General features: G+C 44.5%; 2 protein-coding genes across 11 annotated transcripts in view; one reads left to right on the top strand and one right to left on the bottom strand.

Moving 5' to 3' along the window:
- The window catches only part of NPRL3 (NPR3 like, GATOR1 complex subunit), a 59447-nt gene extending 51675 nt beyond the window's left edge, over positions 1-7772 (top strand). Inside the window, exons 16-17 of one of the 4 annotated variants that reach the window (XR_008467933.1) lie at positions 6164-6266; positions 7248-7772. The gene's annotated coding sequence lies outside the window, so the exon portion shown is untranslated. Of the gene's footprint in view, positions 1-6163; positions 7203-7247 lie in introns of those variants that run through there. The other 3 variants (XR_008467934.1, XR_008467932.1, XR_008467931.1) reach the window with 3 other exon arrangements.
- On the bottom strand, positions 480-18710 carry MPG (N-methylpurine DNA glycosylase). Of its 7 annotated transcripts, none has more exons than XM_054210842.1 (7): positions 18530-18682; positions 16857-17019; positions 15917-16029; positions 12171-12323; positions 11340-11565; positions 7770-7974; positions 480-1012 (listed from the first exon to the last, which is right to left on the bottom strand). In XM_054210842.1, exons 5-7 carry the CDS (start codon positions 11559-11561, stop codon positions 618-620), a joined length of 822 nt encoding a protein of 273 aa, XP_054066817.1. In that variant the 5' UTR covers positions 11562-11565; positions 12171-12323; positions 15917-16029; positions 16857-17019; positions 18530-18682; the 3' UTR covers positions 480-617. The 7 variants fall into 7 exon arrangements, with proteins under 7 accessions (XP_054066817.1, XP_054066818.1, XP_054066821.1 ...); XM_054210843.1 differs by having other exon boundaries at positions 16861-17019; XM_054210846.1 differs by lacking the exon at positions 15917-16029 and having other exon boundaries at positions 16861-17019.
- Positions 18711-20681: the final 1971 nt, after the last annotated feature.

The raw sequence follows: 20681 nt of genomic DNA, 5'->3' as shown, positions 1-20681 counted from the left end.
TCCCTGGGCCCCTGTTCCAGTGTTTGACCACCCTCATGGTGAAATTTTTTTCCATACAGCTAATGAGAATTTCCTGTTTTCCAGCTTGTGCCCATTGCCTCTCATCCTGTCCAACAAGTCTGGCTCTGTCTTCTCCTCACCCTCCCACTAGGCAGGTGTAGACAACAGTAAGGTCCCTCCTTTACCTCCTCTTCTCCAGGCTGATCTAACCCAGCTCTCATTCTTTCATTCAACCCTGCTGCCATCCATTTTTTTGACTATTCCCCTGCAGCAACTAAGTGATGGCCTCTACTGGGGGCCAGGGGTGCTGGGAGCAGCACAGCATGTCAGAGCTGTGAACCTTCACCACGCGTCCACCTTAACTGAGCCTGGATCCATTCACAAGGGAGAAAGCAACCTTTAACATCCAAAACCAACCTCGGTTCTGGCTGCGAGACCCACGTCAGTCTGTCCCACAAATAAAATTCCACCTTATCCCATTCATTGTGATAAAGTACATTTATTGTTAAAAACCCCCAAGGTACTATGTGTGCCCTTGCTGCTACCATGACATAGCTTGAGGCCCATCATAGAGAGCACAGCTCGAGTCCTGGCCCGTGGCACACCTGCAAGATTCATCACCTGCAAGAGATTTGTCCCATTGCTGCCATCTCTCTCTCCATTTTCTTGTCTACAACGCTTACAAATTTGTTTCCTCGTAAATAAAACCTGAGAGGTTTCTGTGCCCACTCTCCCGTGTTGCCAATGCCAATCCTTGTTGTGGCTACCACGTCCTGCTCCCCTGGTAGGTCGTGTCCAGGTACCATCCAGATGGCTGCATCTTGAGTCAGGTCCCTTTGGTCAAAAGCTTTATCAATCCCGAGTGCTTGGCAGAGCTTGGAGGGCCCGTTACACAGCTGCCAGTCCTTCAGCGGCTTTGTGGGTCCTTTCCTTGAAGCACTGCGCAGCTCCCTCATCGCATCTAAACCCTGAAGAGGCTCCAGAGAGCGAAGTAAGACTGCAGCCCCTTCCCCTGTGCAGAACAAGAACCACGTGTTAGTACAGGGTTGTTTGTCAAGAACATCTCAGCTTTCAGCCCCACCGCCAGCAGGAGAACTTCAGCTCTGGGCCTGCGGCTCAGCTTAGCCAGGGCCTGTCCTTCTCTTGGGCCACTTTGCTTCAAGTGCCAGGCTCCAGAGTCGGCCACTAACCCACGGTCAATGCACTCCCCTCTTCTGAATGTCCTGTCTCCCATAGCTGTGTCCTTCAGTCATCAGTGCTGACTTGCTCTTCCCCAACCCCACTTCTTGACGTTACTAAGTCTAGCTGCTGCTCCAAGGCTCGCCAGAGGGCAAGAGGTTTGTCTTATGTCAGCACAACGTTCAGGAATAAATACACATATGGTTCGGTTTTGGCATCGCTATCCAAAGCTGCTCCCAGACCCAGTGGATTTATAACAAACTCTGATTACAAGAACTCCAGCTAACAAAGGAGAGGAGGAGCGAGTGCGGATGCTGCCAGCAGAAAGAGGCAGCTTGCAGAGTCGGGCTGGACAAAGAGAAACCCGGGAGGGAGCCGCAGGCACTGGGAGCTGCTGTCTGTGCTGCTGCTGACAGAGCCCTGGCTGCAGGGGTGGTTAATTCAAACACCCAACTGGAGGTGCAGCAGCAGGCGGGGTGACGGTCGCTTTGGGTAACTGCAGAGCTACAGCGGAGAGCGATCCGAACTCTTGTGCCAGGGGAGCTCTCGCAATGCAGGGAGCTGGGGCAGGACAGGGCTGCACTGTCTCTGGCTGCAGGATGCACGGCACTGGGAGCATCACTGCAGCAGAGACCTTTCTATGACAAGAAGTGAAGAAAATGGAAAGATTCTCTTCTCAACTGTGATCCGCCACCCTGTCAGGAGCCGCAGGAAACTCCAGCCGCCCACAGCTGTTGTGACCAACTGCCCTCTCCAATTTTGGTGACAGCAAAGCAGCTCCGAGCACAGACGTTCCCCCGTGACGAGGATCTCCAGCCTTAGTGGGACAGAAACACTTCCTTGGTATTTTCTACTGGACAGCAAGGAAGGTCTTCTCATGACCTTGAGTGGGCGAGGAGAGCGCCTGGTGAAGCGGTCTGTGTGCTGCCCCACACAGCACCCCTTGTGCTGGGGCCACCCACGGCATTCCTCCCCACCAGCATCTGCGTGCTCGGTGCTGCCGCTCCACAAGAATCCCCTCTCCCTGTCCAGCCTCAAACATCTGGAGCCACGCTCACGCCTGGCAAAGGCTTTTTTTTGTAGGCACTGACAGATCCCTAGGGACCTGCGATTTCCAAAAATAGTATCCCCCTCATATTTTGTACAAATCCCACACTAAATTACCCTCCCGAGCTCACAACTGAGCCTGTCAACTGAGGACCTGGTTTCTGGCTTGGCGAGGTGTGCCTGTTGCTCTGAACCTGCTCAGAGCCCCTGCTGCCCTCCGTACAGCTCGGTGAGGTCAACAGACTCACTTCCAACAGCTGTCGGCAATCTGGTCCCAGGCACTCCCTTCTCTAAGGAAGGGGATTGATGCTAATCTGGCAGCCAAAAGCTGCTTCCCTCTACTACAGTGATTTAGAGCTCAAAGGTCATTTTAGATTTTTAAGAACATGCTCCATGGCCTAATTCTGCTTTTCATCCATGCACAAAGAAACATCCTTCGCACTGGGATGCAGCCTCACTCGCCAGGAACAACTGTGGGATTCTGAGCAATCACTAATTACACTATTTGCTTTCATCCATCACAAAGGCAAGTGGATACCGTAGACTTGAACTGACGCGAGTCCTTGGGAGTTCATGTGAAGAGACACAAGCACTCAGAGAAACTGCAGAGCATCTGCAGAGCCGTGGCAGGGGGTAGCTGGCATTTCTGTCTCTGTCTGCTCTTTTTGCATTTCCACCAGAAAGTTTTCACACTCTTTCTAGCCCTGCGCAACGCAGATACAGTTCTCTGCTCTAAGTCAGCAGCCACGAGAGCTTTGGAAAGAGGTGGAGACATCAGGCAGGATAAGAGTGCAGGGATGAGCTGCTGCCTTCTCTGCTCCTACCTGTCCCCCCACCCCCCGGCTGATGTTTGGGCACTCCTGAGCATACCTGCACATCAGAAGTTTTATTTTGACTGCGAAAGAGTAGATGTGAATCCTTCTGGCTCATCTCCTGCCTGCCAGGGCACTCCAGCCTGTCTTCCTCTCTCCGCAGCCTGCAGCGGGTCGCTCGCAGGGGCTGTCTGGCTTCAGCGTCTGCCCGACATGGGTACAGCCACTGACACACCAGCAGCGCCAGACCAGAGATGCTGAATATCCACCTCCCGTGCCTAAGAGTCACTCCATATAACGAGGAGCATTCAAAGCTACAAGCTGGGATCTAACAACCACGCAGAGGCCAATTCTCTCCCTGAAGAGCTAGAAATCATAAAATGATAGGGAAGTCCCACACTCCCACTGTGCAGCTTGCTGCTTCTTCCCTGGAACAGCTCCAGCTCTCATTCTTGGAAACAGCTGTTGGCCACTGGAGAGAAGAAAATTTTCTGCTCTCTCCACCCGTCTGACTCACTGTTCCCAAAACACTTCCTCCAAAGTCCTAGTCTAGGATCCGAATGTTAGGGGGAAGTCCACGCAGTGTGGCCCTGGGCCTGGGCAGAGCATCACTGGGATCTCCACTTTACAAGCTGTTCTTTCAGATCTGGCAGCAATAAACACACCTTGGCAAATTCCAGAGAAAGAAATAGCAGCAAAGTCAAAGAGATGCTTGACTGGCATGTACCCTCTTCCCAAAGCGAGGGAAGCCCAATGTCCCTCTTAACCCCAGGGAAAGCTCTTTGTGCTGCCAGGATATACTGTAGGATTCATGGTTATATTTTTCTATAAACTCTTCTTCCTCTATCATCTATGATTTCTCAAAAAACCAATGTAGTGACGCTGGCCGTGGCTTCAGGCAGTAGCAGTATTTGACCCAGTGATGGGAAGACCTCTCACAGTAAAATCCCACACGATGCAGCTTTACCTCAGTGACGTGCACGAAGATTTCCCCTTCCTCAGTGACAAAAAGTATTGGAGACCACCCTTCAGCACATTATGGTTTTCTGAACACCAAGATACAGTCAGGTGAACTTTACCGAACACACTGACAAGCCACCATTTCTTGCCCCAGCAAAGCGGCAAGAAACAGGCTACGGCTGAAGTGCTCCTGGTGTCTGTTGGCAGCACCAGGCTGGGCTGGGGCCACGCTGCTGAGGACACTGCAGCGGTGGTGGCTCTCAAGGTAAAGTCTGTGCTTTTGTAGCTGCTCTCCCAAGCAGCTCTGCCAGCACAGCTCTGCTGGTGACACACCTTTTCCTATCCCCAAGTGACAGCGCTGAGCCGAGTCCAGCGTAAGCCAAATACAGAAAACAGAGGAGAAGGTTTATTCCACCTGGTATTAAAACAGATGATGCTACAAGGTTACACCTCAAAACAAGAGAGCTCTGAAGAGCCAGAGTGTCACGAGCCAGATACCCCATTTTGACAAGCTAAGCAGAAGGGAGCAAGTAGGAGCAGCACATAAAGCTTTGCACATCTCGTACAGGCCTCACATCCTGAGCTGGTTAAGGACCAAGATGGCCCCAGCATCACTCAAGTCAGTGTTAAACTACTCTTTAAAAGAAAGTCTGCTGGAACAATCCAATTCATGCTGCTTGCCTGGTCCCACCGGCGTGTCTGGGACAGCCCCGTGCAGTGTCTGTGCCAGGAAGGCAGCAAAACACAGGCAACCCAGGGACAGGCCAGCACTCTCATCTCTCTCCAGTAAAAGGACAGCCGCTTTCATCAGGCTGGCGGCTCCAAATCAGCTCTACGGTCACTCAGGTCAAGAGTCTGAGAAGCAGCAGGACAGCAGTCACTGCCAGTACTGAAGAGGATATACTGATTCTCTGAACCGCTTGCCTTCCTCCCACCAGGATCCTGCAATTTAAGCAGCACAAGGAATTGCCTGCACTACAAAACTAGATAGTTTAATCTAAGGCAGCTAAGAATTCGTTTGCGATTGTTAGTTTGTGCTAACGTTAGTAAACCACCTAAAACCACACTACATCCTCAGTTAAGTCTATGTGCTTGTTCCAACAGTCTCCAGAAATAAATGCTTTGTTAAAAATCAGCATATGATTGCATAAGTATTTTGATGCAAACCACCCAGCGGCCAAACAGAAACCTCTTTCAAGAGTAATTTGGAAAATCTCTAGAACTGATTTCTGCTGAAATCAACCTCAGGTTTTCCCCTAATTCTCATGTCATTTGGTATGAACTTTGCTAACACGCATCCGGATCAAAACTGAAAGGCTTAAGACGGGGTCAATTTGTGTGTGTTTGAAGACATCAGGAAACCCCCAAAGACCCTTCCCCTTCTCCATTGCTCCAGCAGTGCCATACAGATATCCCAGATGTAGACCACAACTACTCATCCAAAGCAAGTTGCTGGGCTCTCCTGAGATTTGTGTGCATGTCTAGACTTGTTCTGCTCCTCCCTCCATCTACAGAAAGGTGTAACAAAATGAAGAGATTCTGGGACAGGCAACCAGGATGATAAAAGTTACAGACTGGCTTTGGAGCAAAAGCCTAAGGAAGGAATAACTAGAGTAGATGAGAAACCTTCAGCTTCAAAGACAGCTGAGAGGGGAGTATGAAAGATCCCGGGAGATCATAGGAGGCAGAAGACAATACGTGTTCTCTGCTGTTTAATTCCTGCTGTGCTGCAGCTTTGCACTGCCAAAACCCAAGAAGAGACTGATGCAGCTCTGGGACATCACTGGAGATGCGCCCTTTGAAAAGGAAAAAGCATTTAGTGTTCTCTCAGTAATTTGTGTCAGTCTTTCCAAATGACACCTTAGAAATAATATATTCCTATTCCTTTTATAGCCTCCTGGTCAGTCACTCAGGTTTTCGCAGCATTCCCAGGGAGACCCTGAAGTACTTGGATATTTTGCATCAAATTCCCTGCACAAAGATGATGAAACCACTCACATCAGAAGTTCATGCTATAAGCAGAGCGTGGTCTGTGCTAAGACAGAACAAACATTTCTGTTGCCAGTGTTTCCTTCTGTTTTCTGCACAGCCAGAGCTGGATTCAAACCAAAGTTTCCAAGATCTATCCCTTATCCAGAGAATGAAATGCTTTTGCTTCTACCCAGGTGCATAAGTGCCACCACGAAAGACAACTTCCTCAGTCCTTCCTTCAGGCCAAATGACAGGACAGGCTTCCTCTCCATCTATGTCAAGATGGGAGCATCTCAGGTATGATTCCTCCTCAGATTCTTTCTTTCAACACATCTGCACATGGGTGAATACACTGAAAGAGTAAATCCTACTCATGTATCTGTGACACACAACGTGCACAGCCACGCTCGTTACTTCAGCGTGTTCCTGACAAAGCTGTCAGTGACAGCCATGCTCGGTGTCAGCGTAGCTGCATGCATGACAGCTAATGGAGAATAAGTTTTTAACAAAAAAATCCAACTAAATCCATCACAACAGTGAGCTCTTTAACTGATTTGCTGCAAAACTAAACACAGGAAAATTTCCCAAAGTATAAATTTCAAAGAAGTCTTTCTAGAATTCAAAAGGCTAAGCATCTTTTTTTTTTTTTAAATAAAAATTACTATTCCTAATATTTCAAACGCTAAGAAGCCCATCCTTAATAAAGAACCATTCGGCTTTCATTATCTGAACAGATTTGGCAGAGACAAGCTAATGAAATCCGCATGTGTTCATCCACCAGGCTCCAGACCTCCATTTAGAAAGACGGGCTCTTCCCCTGCAGTATAACCTGGCCCTGGTTTTCTGCCTGGCTCCTGTCCAAAGGCCAAAACCTGAGGATTAATGGCCACTGTTACAACATTTGCTTTCCACTTAGGAATACACAAGCGGTGGGGTTTTTTTAAAGCTATATCTTTGAAATGGCAAAAAAGAAAATAAATTATTTTTGAGGTTTTTTAGACAAAATGAGTATTTACCTAAGAAATACCTGCTGCCATTTCAAGGTGTCTAATGAACCAATAGCTTGATTGCAAGGCAAACACTGTCATTCTTACAGGAAAGAAAAAAAAAGTTTTAGAAGTAACACTTGGACATTAAGAGGAGCTGTGGAAGGAGTGCCTCAGTAAATTCCAGCATCATTTGATTAGGGTTGATTACATATCTTGAGAATAATAAAAGACTGAAGATTCTGTAACAGTCTGGGTATTTTGATTTGTTGTGGTTTTTTTTCATTTTAAGATACAGCAAAGCAGTTAAATGCTCCTGGAGTGACTCCTTGGACATCTCAGACCTTTTTGTTTTCCCCAAGATTTACAGCTTCTGAAGATAAAAGTAGGAGACAGAAGAGTTTTTTGTCATGACGACAGACACCGAGATGTAGGCTGTCACTAGACTGCACCACCTTTGAGGAACAAAGTCCACCGAACCCCATGAATAAGGCCCAGGCCATCAAAACTGAAAGCTCCATCCTATCAAGATTATCCTCCAGTCCGTGATCTTTATTTCTGTGCCTGAAAAGCTCACACAGCTCAGAGCTGGGACAAAAACCCCACCAGGCTGGTGACTGTGCAGCTGGAGATGGGCCCTGCTGGTAATGTTGAAAGTTAACGTGCCATCTGTCCACAGTTACTGTTCACAATGGCAAAACCCAGCTCCCAAGGACAAATTGTCACAGCAAGTCATTGACTTGACGGAGCCCACAGGGAGCTCACGAGTGACTGCAACATGGCAAGCATTAAACCTCTTTCAGCATCAATTTACCTTGGCTGGAAACATTCACGCAGAAATAAATCCCATAGATCTGATACACGTACAGGGTTCCTGGTTTCATGAACATTGCCGCGTTTCGTTGAGTTTGTTTCCCACCTTTCGAGTGGGAAGCTTCATCTTCCCCACCCAGATAAGCTTCTGTTTCAACAATCCTCCCCCAGAGTTCTCTGCCATCAGGAAGTTTGCGAACTAAAATCTGAAAGAGAGGTCAGAGTGCATCAGTTAGCAACCCTCTGTAGAAAATAACCGGAGTGCAAGAGCTGTGGAAACAAAAGAAGTCAGAAAAAAGGACCTGATGGTACTACGAACTCTCCTCTCCACCTAGCAGTCCAGTCTGTAAGCGAACGTGAACTTTCTCAGCTTCTACTGTCCAGGCCACGGGCCAGTACAAGAAGTTCCTACCTGCCATTCGCCCCACAAAATGCCTGGAGTGTCTAGATGTGGCAGTATCACAAAGAACCCATTTATGATCCTAACACAGTAAAGCCCACAGAGTTGCTTTTCTAGTTATTTTATTTTCTGTATTCTCACCCCAATCCACCAGGGTTAAGGCAAAAAAGCACCACCATCAACCTTGAGGCATCATGACTGTGTATTCTTTAGACCAGAAGAAATATGACAGCAGCACGATTAAATAACAACCATGATTAGATAGTCTCTCTCCATAGAGATATTTCAAACAAGTCTTAGTCCCTAACCATAGAGATAATCGTGCCTGGAGTGAGTATCGATGCCGTTTCCATATTTTCTGCACCACAGCGAGGGGCAGTGCAGGAGAGCTGGGAACTGGCTTCAGGCAGACACCACCACCACTTTTTGTTACAGGGTGTTCCTTGCTGCTGGTACCTCCTTAAATAAAACAAAGCAGATGCAGGGAAAAAAAAAAACATAACATGACAGTGAAAAGATTATCTTTAAAAATGAAACAATCACTAATTTTCCTACAAAGTTTCTTGTGGTTTGACCTGATTTCTAAACTTCTTATTTTACTTAATGTGCGTTTAAGAAATACTGCAGTATAGTCTCATTAGGCAACAGCTATCAGTTTAATTACACTATATTCAGTGCTTCTATATTTGAAAACTAACTATTCAAAAATGACCTTCAAGAAACAAAGCTTAATTCCTAACAGACGTTTGTGCTGGATTGCTAATGCAGTTATTGATCTGGTCCAGTACTGATGGTCCAGAAGCCAGTTGCAAATGTTGTAACTCTGGTATATCCTGGTTTCCCTACAGCACTCTCAAATTGTTGAGAACAAATCAGTCTATTATTTTTATGAAAAATGCAGTGACTTCAGAAAAGCACTGGTGTTTAGCAACTGCCTGATGAAATGCAATGGGTAGGTTATGATTTTAAAAGCATGCAGGCCTTTCCCTGACACTTCAGACACACCAGACATTCACAGTTAAAACCGTTAAAAATGGTCATCATTCACAATAGCTCACAGTAAACTATTTTATAGAGGTTTTTATTTCTCATTAAGGACATATCTTGGTGTTATGACAGTTCATTTTGAGAGGCTATTTATTGTGTGTATGTTTTAGGGTATTTTTGTGTTTCTAAAGAACCCAAGTATCATGTTTAGGGTAAGCAATATTAATATACCAGGCAGCTCCAAAATTTGGTAGAATTAAGACAATGAATGAAACACTAGGTTACCATTACAGTTACAATTCTAAAAAAATGAGAGAATAGACTGGGTCATGGGAAACTAGGGGTTATACTTTAAAGACAACCTAAAATTAACATCGAAATCGCCTGGCTTGTAATTCTATGCCTAAATAGGAAAAGTATAGAGTTAGGACTAAAATATCATCTGCCCAGAGTAACGGAGTGCATAAGGATGTCGGAGTCATTAAGATAAAAAAAATGCATCAGCGCTGGGAGACTTCAGGTATCCTCATCGAGAGCAAGTAAATATCACAGTGGGACAAGACACAGGCTATATTTTTTTAGACACCATCAAATGCTTTGCAGAGCGAGTAATCAGGGATCTCACAGGGAAAGATGAAACTCTCAAACTGATCCAGAGCAAAATGCAAGGTCTTTTCCAAAGACTTATCCCTGAAAAACAACTTTGTGTCATGACCACGAAGTCTAAAGTTCAGCGTCCTTTCACAAGCATTAAGGTCCAAAAATAATCCAGCAGAGTTCTGCTTACCAGCAACAAGGGGAAACTACATAAAGTAAGGAAGCTTGTTAGGAAGAACTTAAAAGAGGCAGCCAAAGGTTAAAGCTGGAAAGGCAGGATGTCTAGAAAGATAGCAAACACACACAACTATCAGAGACAGGTTAAGACAGACCAAAAAAAAAATCCCAGCAGGGTTAAAAAGCAGAGCAAAGAGGTCCATGACAAGCAAGACAATATCCTTAGAAAATAAAAAAAAAAGCTAGACACAGCAAGACAGGCCAAAATCAACAGTTTGTGGAACAAATTCCTGAAGTTATCTACACCAATGAGAACCCAGAGAGCCTGTTCACCCTACAGACAATAAAGGTATAAAAAAGACTCAGAGAAGATAAGACCATAGCAGTGAAACTAAAAACACGTTTTGCAATGTTTTTTAGGAGGTCCCAGATTGAAACTTTTTATAGGGAAAACACTGGAGGAACTCTCTCCCATGGAAACAGCATGGGAGTTTTCTGAAGGACTCACTAAGCAGAAGTTTAATCTCCCCCACTCTGATTTCCAAAGGCTTTCAACAAGGTCCAAAGATTTCTCAAAGTTTCTTCAATGGGATAAGGGAGAAGGTCCTTTCATGAACAATTAATGGCTTGAAAACTCAGAAACAAGAGACAGGAATAGCATTTTTCGGAGTGAAAAGAGTTTAACTGCGGGACTGTGGAGTCCCAAATGTCTCCACAGCCTGTGCTGCCTCGCAAATTTGCGTTAATAACCTTGGAAAGGTGATCACTAGAGAGCTCACCACAATATCAAGTTATTCAGAACAGCAAAAATAAAAGCAGGTAGTGTGAGACACATCTTTCAAAGCATACAGGGCCGCATCAAAGAAAGTACCAAGCAGTCTGCTGAACTTGCAGATAAGAATGCAATATTTGAGTACGCTATGACAGGGGGTACTGGTCAAGAAAGGCAAGGGCCTGCCATGCTATTAGCATCACAAGAAAGTAAAACGGAGGCAGAGAAGGAGATGTTGCTGACTTGCAGAGCATTACTTTCCACTGGGCTAAGCAAGAGCCAAAAAGAAATAAAGGAATACCTGAAAGGAAAATAACGAGCCTGAAACAACCTTCAAACCACAAACAGCAAAGTACATTTCAGTAAACCAGAAAGAAGGGAGAAAAAAATCCACAAAAAAATAATTCTGAAATGTGACAACAAACTAAACTGGAAAATGACTCCCCTGACTTTGTCCAAAATAGATTTGGCTACTAGTCTTTAAATTCCACTGAACTTAACAAGAGAAGGAACAAGAGCTGTATTCCTAAAATAGCAAAGCCCCTGAGTCAAATAGCAAAAAAAGAATTTCATCTTTTTACACGTAGTTATTAGCTAGCACATGCTCCAGCACAGCAATCTCAGCGTTCGTGTCTTACCTGTCCCAGAAAGGACTTCGCCAGACTAATACAGGGCTGGTTGAAAAAATCTGCTTCTAGCTGGGAAGAATTTTTTTTCTCTACTGCAAAATATTTGCTGCTTTTTGGAGCAGAATCCCCATCAGATGTAGCATTCAGGTTCACCAAGGCATCAAAAGGAGGGAAGCTGGAGTTGCTTTGGAGAGCACTTAATTGAGCCAACAGCTTTCTTTTTCTCGGCATAGTTCTAGAAAATTGATATAAAAATAATTAGGAATATAAAGTTTATTTAGAAGTAACTCATTTCTACAAACTCTTGTTTTCACGCATCTCTCCACAACAGGGAATCTGAAAGCTATAATAATCGGACAACCTTGGCAAACTGCAGAAGCAGGTGACAGATTTAGCTGTGTCTACATCAGGCTAGGCAAATATTGGGCTCCACTGATAAGCAAACAGAAAACTGCAGTTTGAGTATTCATCTTTTAAGAACCGTAGATAAAAAGCAACTCTGCTCCACTTAGTAAAAATAAGTTTGCTGTTAGGTTAGGAAACTCCAAAATTGAAAACAAAGACGAACCAGTACTATACACGTTTATCTGGAACTAACGTGATCTGTTAAGCAGACAGGAAGCAACCACCTCAAAAATTGTGCTGACTCAGAAAGTCTATAGAAATGATGTATCGATCATTTCAAGCAGTAACGTACCTGGATCAGGATTCACAATTCCATGGGACACAGAACATTAAGAGTTGGGAGATGCCCTATTTACAGTGACAGTGACAAACTTGATCACGCTGTAGAAATGTTTGTGTTAGAACCTCCACAAAATAAGCTTGAAATTCACCTACCAGAAAGATGAAGAGCAGTGTGTTCCAGTCAACAGGGTGTATTTGTGGCAACTACGTAACCTGAGATTGTTCTTCTGGGTTTGTCACCAATTTACTACGCGAGCTTCAAAATCTTAATGTTTTGGGTTTTTTTCTGTGCTGCAGTCCTTATACCTGTCGAACAGGAACAAACTTATTTATTCACTGTATAAAGCACTTTGAAATAGGCTAAGAGATTTTGGAGCTGGAGATCGTGGTCCCAACAGTGCATCGTTAGCTCAAACTCAGGAACAATTTGCAGTTTTCTATTGGTCTAGCAAAAGCCCACCTCCCAGTTGGGGCATTGCTGGAAATGCTCTTTAGCCTTTTTTACACTGCATACATAAAAAGCTGAAACCAAACTTTTTAAAATCTCACATTGGCACTACATTTGGGAAGCGTCAGCCTCAAAAAAGGACTCTTATAAGAGAGTGCAAAGACACTGAGTTTTAGAAGACGTGTCATCAGTTCTGAAATTCAACCACATGTAGATCTAAGGGAAAAAGGCAACATTATACCTAATTAGAAATGGAAAAAGAATCCTGTATACAGCTGAGCCTGCAAGGGAAGTATATACATAATTAAGTAGCTGTTGCCACCCATTTTTCCACCAGATCATCAGCTTTTAAAAATTACTATAAAAACCTTCACCATCAAACCCAATCTTTGTCTTGCTCTGATGTTTCTCACAAATAAAAATTCACCAGCAATCGTTTCCTTGAACTACACTGAAACAAATTCAGCATTGCTACACTCTGGATCACCAGTGCCAATTCCCCAACTTCACTTCAGAAGAATCCAGACACAAACATATAAAAATAGGCAGCAAAAAAAAAAAAAAAAAAATCGCATTGGCATGACTGGCAGGGAGGTGGGATGTTTTTATTTTTTTTCTGAACATTAATTCTTTATTGCAATAATTCAGTGTTGTCAGAGACTTGCCATAGAACGGCCAGCCCCAGGCCAGGTATCCTGCTCTGAACTGTGGCTGTCAGCTGTTGGAAATTCCTAAAAATGTTGTTGGAAGTCACCAACCTGCCTCAAACAAAATTGCCTGGTGGTTTCACAAATTACAGTCCTGTCTAGGAGAAAGGGCACGAATAGGAAAAAGGGTTGCAGGGAGGAAGGGACGGAAGAGGAGCACTCCCCCATACCAGACTGACCCTCTGCAGGACTCAGCCAAGGGAATGCTCCATGCTGAAGACAGTCCCTCCAGACTTCTCTGACAGTATTAACTGGAACTTCCAGTTCATCAGCCATACATAAAACCGTGCTGAAAACATGGCAAATTTGAGTGGAGCATTAACTCGTTTGGTAATTTGTGCTCTTATGGAATGCGACATCAGCAACAGGATCCGCCTGGCACCTATTGCCCTTCCAATTAAGTAATTCTTAAAAGCTGCAAGTGCTCTCATGTAAATGTTATACTGGCAGCCTTAGGGCACTTGTAATTTCATTGCTATGGGCTGAGCCTAGACAGATCTCAGCACTTTCAACTCTCATTAGAAATAGCAGTAGGATACTACTGCCTTATCGTCATGAGAAATGGGTCACATGCAAAAATGCGATTGCTTTAAAAGAAAAATGCAGAGTGAGGGCACTGCAATACCATCTCAGAAATCCAGAAAAACACCAACCTACCCTTCGTCTCCCTGCTTGTTCATACCAAGATACGAAACATAAAACCCTATGCCTCAAAATCTGTCTACACTTTCTATAACGGATGTTGCTTGTACATATAAATCCTTTCTTGCCTGTGAAAAAGCACACTGTAAAAGACAGCACCCATCAAGTACCCAAGCTCTATGTATTTGGGAAGTAAGAGACACCACCTCTTAACGTGTAAGTCTACAGACAAATTCTGCAACTCTTCTTTCTATCTAGATTTTCTTGCTTGTAGAGTAAACAAATTCTACTTCTGTGCCTCAAATAAGAATCAGATGCGGGTTTAATTGCTTTTTACTACTCCTGTTGTAACCAAACTAGCTACAAGTTGTTAAGCACATGTGTGTACACACGCACAAAAAGAGTAAGGAAGTCAGAAAAGGAAGATCAAGAGCTCAATAGGTCTGCAAAAGTGCCTAAAGTGTTCAGGGCTGCTGGGCTAGTCTCCAGCAAGTGTTTAGGGACCCTGCAAGCCAGAATCAGAAAGACACTGAAAATCTCTGTAAAATACAGCTCAGCGGCAGATACACCCTGTATTCCAGGCAAACTGAGTCTACACAGGCTTCTTTAATCCTGCTAATAAAACTGCATTTGTAGGTATTTCCTTATGAACTTAATGAGCTTTCACTAAAAGAAGGTAAAAAAGAAAATCCCACCAGTAATTTGCATGTACTTTTGGCTCACAGGTCCAGATACCTGCAGCTGCAAAGTTTTCCTCGCGCACATCTATCTTCCTGAAGATACGTACGTAAGGACACATTGCCATTTCTGGAGAGACAATTCCTCATACCAATTCCCTGTTGTACAGATTTTATGTGGGAATATGTAAATGGTCAATGCTGGGTCAGACCAAAGGATGTGTCTCCCTGTATCCTGCTCTCCAGCACAGATGAAAAGCAGGAGCCTTGGGAAGAACAGAGTAAGCACACAGTGCTTCTCCATGCATCCTCTGCGTCTCCAGGCAGGAACCTTCTGAACCAGGCACGGTTTGTGTGTACTTAGCAACTGTGAGCTTATGCAGCCTTCCCTGAGCCTGTGAAAAACTATCCAAACCAAGGCTTTACTGATGAAGAAAGCTTCATAGAATTAGTCATTATGGCTCCAAAAACTCACTTATTTTGTGCGTGACATTAGGACTGCTCCCCACCCACATGAGTCAGTTTACATTTGCAATTCATCACTGTCAGCCCTCTTCTTTACCACCTCAAATAATGTCAAGCCAGCTGGAAACATTGTTTTTCCAGGTCATTTACAAAACATCCCTGCGGCACCCCACTGGTGACCTCCAGCCACCAGGCGGGCTGCCCATTTACTCACATCCTCTTTCCTATCTTTGCATCAACTATTTATGACAGGGAACTCCCTTATTATGTCAGGGACTGCTCAGGTGAGGGCTCCTGTTTAAGAGCTTCCTGAAACCTGAGTACAAACTGTAAGCCAGACCTCTCAACGTGCTTATTTAGACCTTTAGAGAATTCTGACATTTTTTTAAGGCATGACTTTCCATTACAAAAGCCACATTGGCTCTTCCCCACTACATAGTATTTATGCAGGTGTCCAATAGCTATATTTTCTACTTGTTCAGTTGATAGTGGTCAAACTTCTTGGTCTGCAGCCCACAGATTTCCTCTAGAACCCTCTTTAAAAAGTAGTGACACATCTGCTGCTCTCCAGTCCACAGGTATTAGCTTCCAGTGACAAGGGAGAGGCCATCGTTAGCAGCACTGTCCCTGGGGGCTTCATCTGGTCTGGCAACTTGTTCCTGCCTCTTGTCTATTTGTTCCACAAACTCTCACACTTCATTTTAAGCCAGATCCTTCAATGAGTTCTCAGCAAGAAGGATTTCCATCCACCTTCCCTGCCTGATCTAACCAATTAGTAAGTTAATAACGTATAGCTTCCTGAACAGCAGTGTGAGAAGCAGGCAAAAAACCTTGGAAGAAGAGTGCAGGCAGGAGCCAGTACATTGTAACTATAAATATTAAGTCAATCTCTCCACAGAAAATCTATGTGCAATCCTACTAATACCTCAAAAGTATGGCAAAATTAATGGTTTCATTCACCTTACTGAATGCTGGGGATGTCATTTCCTGCAAGACGTCCTTGCAATCCCAGTCCTCGCTCCTACTGCCTACTGGACATCTTGAGCTTTTCAGAATGAAACTAACTCATCGTTCTGTAAAGAACAAGGAAGATAAAAATGAGGGAGAGTGATGAAAGGCCATGAAAAACCCAAAAAGCCTTCACAGCAAAATTACGCTCCGCTTTGGTTGACTCTCTTAAACCATTTTGGTTTGTTCTGCTTTTGTCATCCCCCCCCCAACATTCTAGCTGCTATTTTTAATTGAGTGCCAAACTTGCATATTAAAAGAAAGCAAACAAGTTAAATATAATACTGACAATGGATGTTAGCTAGCTCAGCCTCCTGAGATCTGAGTTAGCCAAGCCAGCATTTAGCTAAGCAAGGCAGCATTTACTGAGGCCACAAACACTGATCACAAAATGGACACAAGGATTCAAAATCATCTGCAGTTTAGGTTTTTCCTTTATATCTACATTACTTGTAGCAGATGTACATTGGGTATATTGGGCTAATCATCCAAGAGCTGTAAGTCTTATTTTTTTCCACCTATATGACAGCAAAGAGAACACTCCTGATTTGTAAAGCACACGGAATGAGCCATATAAGGGGATACAGAACTAGTTACACTTAAGTCTTAGGTATCCATCTTATAAAACAACCCTAGAAAATACATTCCTTCCTCAATCTTAATATTGCACAAGAAACAATTTAGTTCAGGCATGGGGATTTGACTCAGTGACTAAAGATGTTTCACCAAAGCCCTCATTAATGCACTGTCAAAAAGGAAAACTTATGACTCAAAAGCTCAAACACCTGAACAATATCCACACAGAGAGCTCCGCTAAAGAGTTCCCGTTGAAGTACCAGTAACTGGAAGACCAGGAAAAAAAAGCATAAGCAGCAAAGACACAAAGATTTACCTACAAAAGGATCCTGGAGTTGGTCCCTGCATGTGCATGGAAGCAGAGGGCTCTCACACCTCCTCCTGAGAAATCAACCCTGGGCTCAGGCTCAGAGAAAGGACCTGTTCCACAGCCAGCTTTATAAAGGAGGACCGTGTGAAGTCCTATGAGAAGCCTTTGACTTAAAAAGAGAGAAAGAGAGATTATTTCCTCCAGATTTCAGGCCAAGCTACTCAAAGAAAGGCCTCAGTGTTCACGCTTTGCACAAAGAACCTGACATCTCTAACAAAACCACGTGGAGGGAATCACAGCCACAGTTTGTCATCAGGCACAAGACAGTAACAGCTAAGGTGCTGCTCAAGGTGATTAACTTGGGAGCGATTCAATGCACATGCTACCAGCATCTCTCTTTAGTGAGAAGGTCCCTTTCTTCTGTTTTCAACCAGAGAAAAGGCTTGTCCTATGCTTAGCGATCCAGGATGAATCTGTACAGCGTATCCTTGTGACAGAGGCGTATTTGTGTGTACTTTGCATTGCGTTACCAGCCACTGTTAAATAGTTATAATAAGAAAACAGAACACTGGATCAAAGCCTTAACAGATGACAGTCTGCAGAGATACAAGTGTAAATGCAGGTGAAGATAAATAGCTGATGTAATGTCCACCACTATCATGGTTCAAAACACTAGAACAAAGCCTTCAGGCCTTATACAAACAAAGAAGGATCTGAGGAGAGAGGACCATTTCCCGCACAGCTTCGGGTAATATGCTGTATGTGACAATAGCTTGCTAATAGTGAGAGAGACAAAAAACTTCTGATGACAGAACAGAGGAACAAAAGCAGAAGTCTATTCTACAAACACATGCTTCCAGGAAAGCAGCAAATCACTGGTGACTCTGAAAATCTGAGTCAGACCCAGATCTGACCCAGGAGAGCCCAGAGTCGCTCATGACACAGCAGCCGTGTTTCTAACACGGCAATCTTATTGAGAAAAGCTTCAATTTTTTCAAAAGAAGCTTTGCAGTATGTTTCCATAGGCTGGGTATTTCTCCTCCTTTCAGGGTCCAAACTATACCGCTTTCTGCGACACAACGGCTGCTCTTCCGGCATTTAATTGTGAAATCGCTCTTCTCCCAAAATCTCTACGGCATCTATTACCAATTCCATAGCCTGCTTGCTTACTTATGCACAAAAATGCCAGAGGACGCTGTCTATGGAAGAAAAAAGTGACAGGGGAAGCTAGGAAAATCACAGCGCAACCTTATTTATAGTGTCTTTGTATACCTTATTTAACCGGCTGATCACACGCCATTTCCCACACACACACTCCAAGCTGTGCTTAGAAATGAGGACTTTACTTTATACCCCATATTTATTACAGGGTCTTTGCCACATCTTTGATCCGCGACATACGTAAAAGTCGTTTGTTATGGTATTACAAAGAGTCGCTTCCACAGGCGGGCCTGTTACACGGTACACACAGCACTGAGAGCCTTGAAGGCAGCACAAAATCCCTCACAGCTACCCAGAGGCGGCCGCGGCACCGCCCGCCGCGCAAGGCAAGGCCGGAGGGGCCCCTCCGGCCTTGCCTTGCGCGGCGGGCGGTGCCGGGGCCGCCATCATGCCCGTGCCTGGAATCCCACCGTTATCGACCGGAGCTCCCTCACACAGCCCCGGCCCCGCCAACCCACCTTCCGGGGCCTCCCCGGCCGCTTTCCCGCTTGGGCCGGGCCGCGGCCTGTCAAACGGCGGAAGCCGGGAGCTTTCCTGAGGGGCGGGCCCGGCGCGGGCTGAGGGGAGGCGGGCCTGAGGGGAGGGAGAAGCGGCGGTGGAACCGCGCTGCCGCTCACCGGGCTGAAGAGGCTTCTTTCACCTGACAGCTCGCTCTGTAGATGGCGGTGGTCTGCAATCGCGTTGATTTACAGCTTTTTTTTTTTTTTTTCTGACCTAACTTAATCTCCTGGTTTTCTGGAGCCCAGATCCTCTGCAGGCTGTCTTTGAACTCCCCCTGGTTTTCAGCGTCCCCTCGCACTCTCCTTGCTGTTTCGTATTAACAATATTCAGGAAAAAAAAAAAGGGTAGATATACATTCTGGTGAATACAAATGGACACAAGCTGGCTGTAGAGAGAGCTGCGTTAACTATTCTGCGTTAATTATTCCCTCAGTTCCCCGAGGAATGAGTATCTGGCCTGCAGAAAAATATTTTTGGCTTCAGCTTTTAACCAGATGGTGCATATGGTCAAAACGGGGTCAAAATATGATTTTCCTCACAACTTTCTGGAGACGTGCAGCCAAGGACATTGATTGATAAACGGGTTTGCACGAAGGGTATGAGGGAAAGTCTGATGGATCAAAATGTATTTATTCTCGTTTGTATAATAAAATACTGATTCCAGGCTAGCACCAGCTAGGAGCCAGCCACACAGAGGAGGAGCACTTATTGTCTGCCCCATTTGTAAATTTGCAAGGAAGAAGAATAAATTACTGAACTGACTAAAATTCTAGGAGACATCGGCAGCTTTGGAGGTGCAGCATGTGTACGAGTGGCTAAGGGTGGCCTTATGGAGGCAGAAATGGGGACTAACCATTCAGTGGTGAGCTCAAATGTGAGGAAGCCAGATAAAAAGCTTTGATATTCCTGTAAACCCTGAATTGAACCCAGAGTTACCAAATTTTACTATTCCTGTTTAATAAGAAGATGTAAAAAAATCCCCAAACCAACCATGAATGGAGCAAATGCAGAGTCTGTTACACAATATTCATTCTTTTTGACCATGAAGAAATAGCTAATGTACTTTGGAACCCACAGTGACACCAAGAATGCACTGAAAAGCCCTTAAATCATTGTTGTGAAGCCTGATAGCACTGCTACGGTAGTGGTGTAAAAAAGAAAGGGAAGGAAACATGCATACATCTTAAAGCTATTGATACTTTAATTGGAGGTCTCTGTATGATTTTTTTTAGTCAAAATGGACAAAGATAAGCTCACAAGAGTTAGGATTCCTTGGAGAGATGTTACCTGCTGGCTGCATGAATGTATTTAGTTCCAGTCTGAAATCAGCCGTTTGTGTTATTAGCAAAGATGACAAGAGAAGTTTTAAAAAATCATTGACAATGTTGACTGAGTGTCTCCAAAAGAGCATCTTGGACTTCCTGACTTGCATGGTTCACATCCCAGCTTTAATATGGTATTAATATAAGAAAGGAAGACCAAGAAAGTGCATGAAAAGGAAGATAACCAAACATCAAACTGGCCTTTCAGCAAATTCTGAAAATTAAAGTAGAAACTAAGCAAGAATGAGAGATGTGGGAAGTATTTCCTGGGGTCAGACTAGTTCAGCTCTGCAGACTTTCTCCTGTGGGAGTCTGTGGGACAGGCACTGTCAGGAATGCTGGCTTCTTTGACAGCAGATCTATTTCATGCCCAAAGGAAGTATTTAAAGCTTTTAGCACCTGAGGAATGTGAATTGCTCCAAGCTACAGCATATGCCATGTTCTTCATTTGTCCAATAACTTCACTGTTACAGAATCAACACCTAAAATAGCCTCCTGTAAAAGCTGATCTGTTTGGGAAGATTAAAGTTTCCCTCTCTACTGAGCAAAAACTATTTTTTTTTTTTTTTAATGTGAGAGGAATGACTTGGAATCCATGGTTAGAAAATCTGGCTTCTGGAGACCCTGGGGTCTGTGGCACACTGCGTGCATACAGCGAGCTGGGCTTTTCTTGGAGCATAAACTCTGTTTGCAGAGTGGTTCCCTGCAGCTTCCAGGATATGCAGACTGGAACCTTTTACACCCTTTTACAGTGAGGACAGCAGATCAGCATAGAAGCAGAAGAAAGC

Source organism: Rissa tridactyla, chromosome 8, assembly GCF_028500815.1.
Source record: "Rissa tridactyla isolate bRisTri1 chromosome 8, bRisTri1.patW.cur.20221130, whole genome shotgun sequence".
Lineage (NCBI taxonomy): Eukaryota > Metazoa > Chordata > Aves > Charadriiformes > Laridae > Rissa > Rissa tridactyla.
Note: the sequence above shows the minus strand (reverse complement) of the source record. Positions and strands in the feature narration are given on the sequence as shown.

Excerpts from the sequence above, each read along its gene's own strand:
- MPG (XM_054210848.1), bottom strand. The coding sequence starts at position 11,561 with ATGCCGAGAAAAAGAAAGCTGTTGGCTCAATTAAGTGCTCTCCAAAGC. Across the intron at positions 7,975-11,339 it reads CGAAGTCCTTTCTGGGACAG|ATTTTAGTTCGCAAACTTCC; the intron begins GTAAGACACGAA and ends CCTCTCTTTCAG. Across the intron at positions 1,013-7,769 it reads CGTGAATGTTTCCAGCCAAG|GGGAAGGGGCTGCAGTCTTA; the intron begins GTAAATTGATGC and ends TGTTCTGCACAG.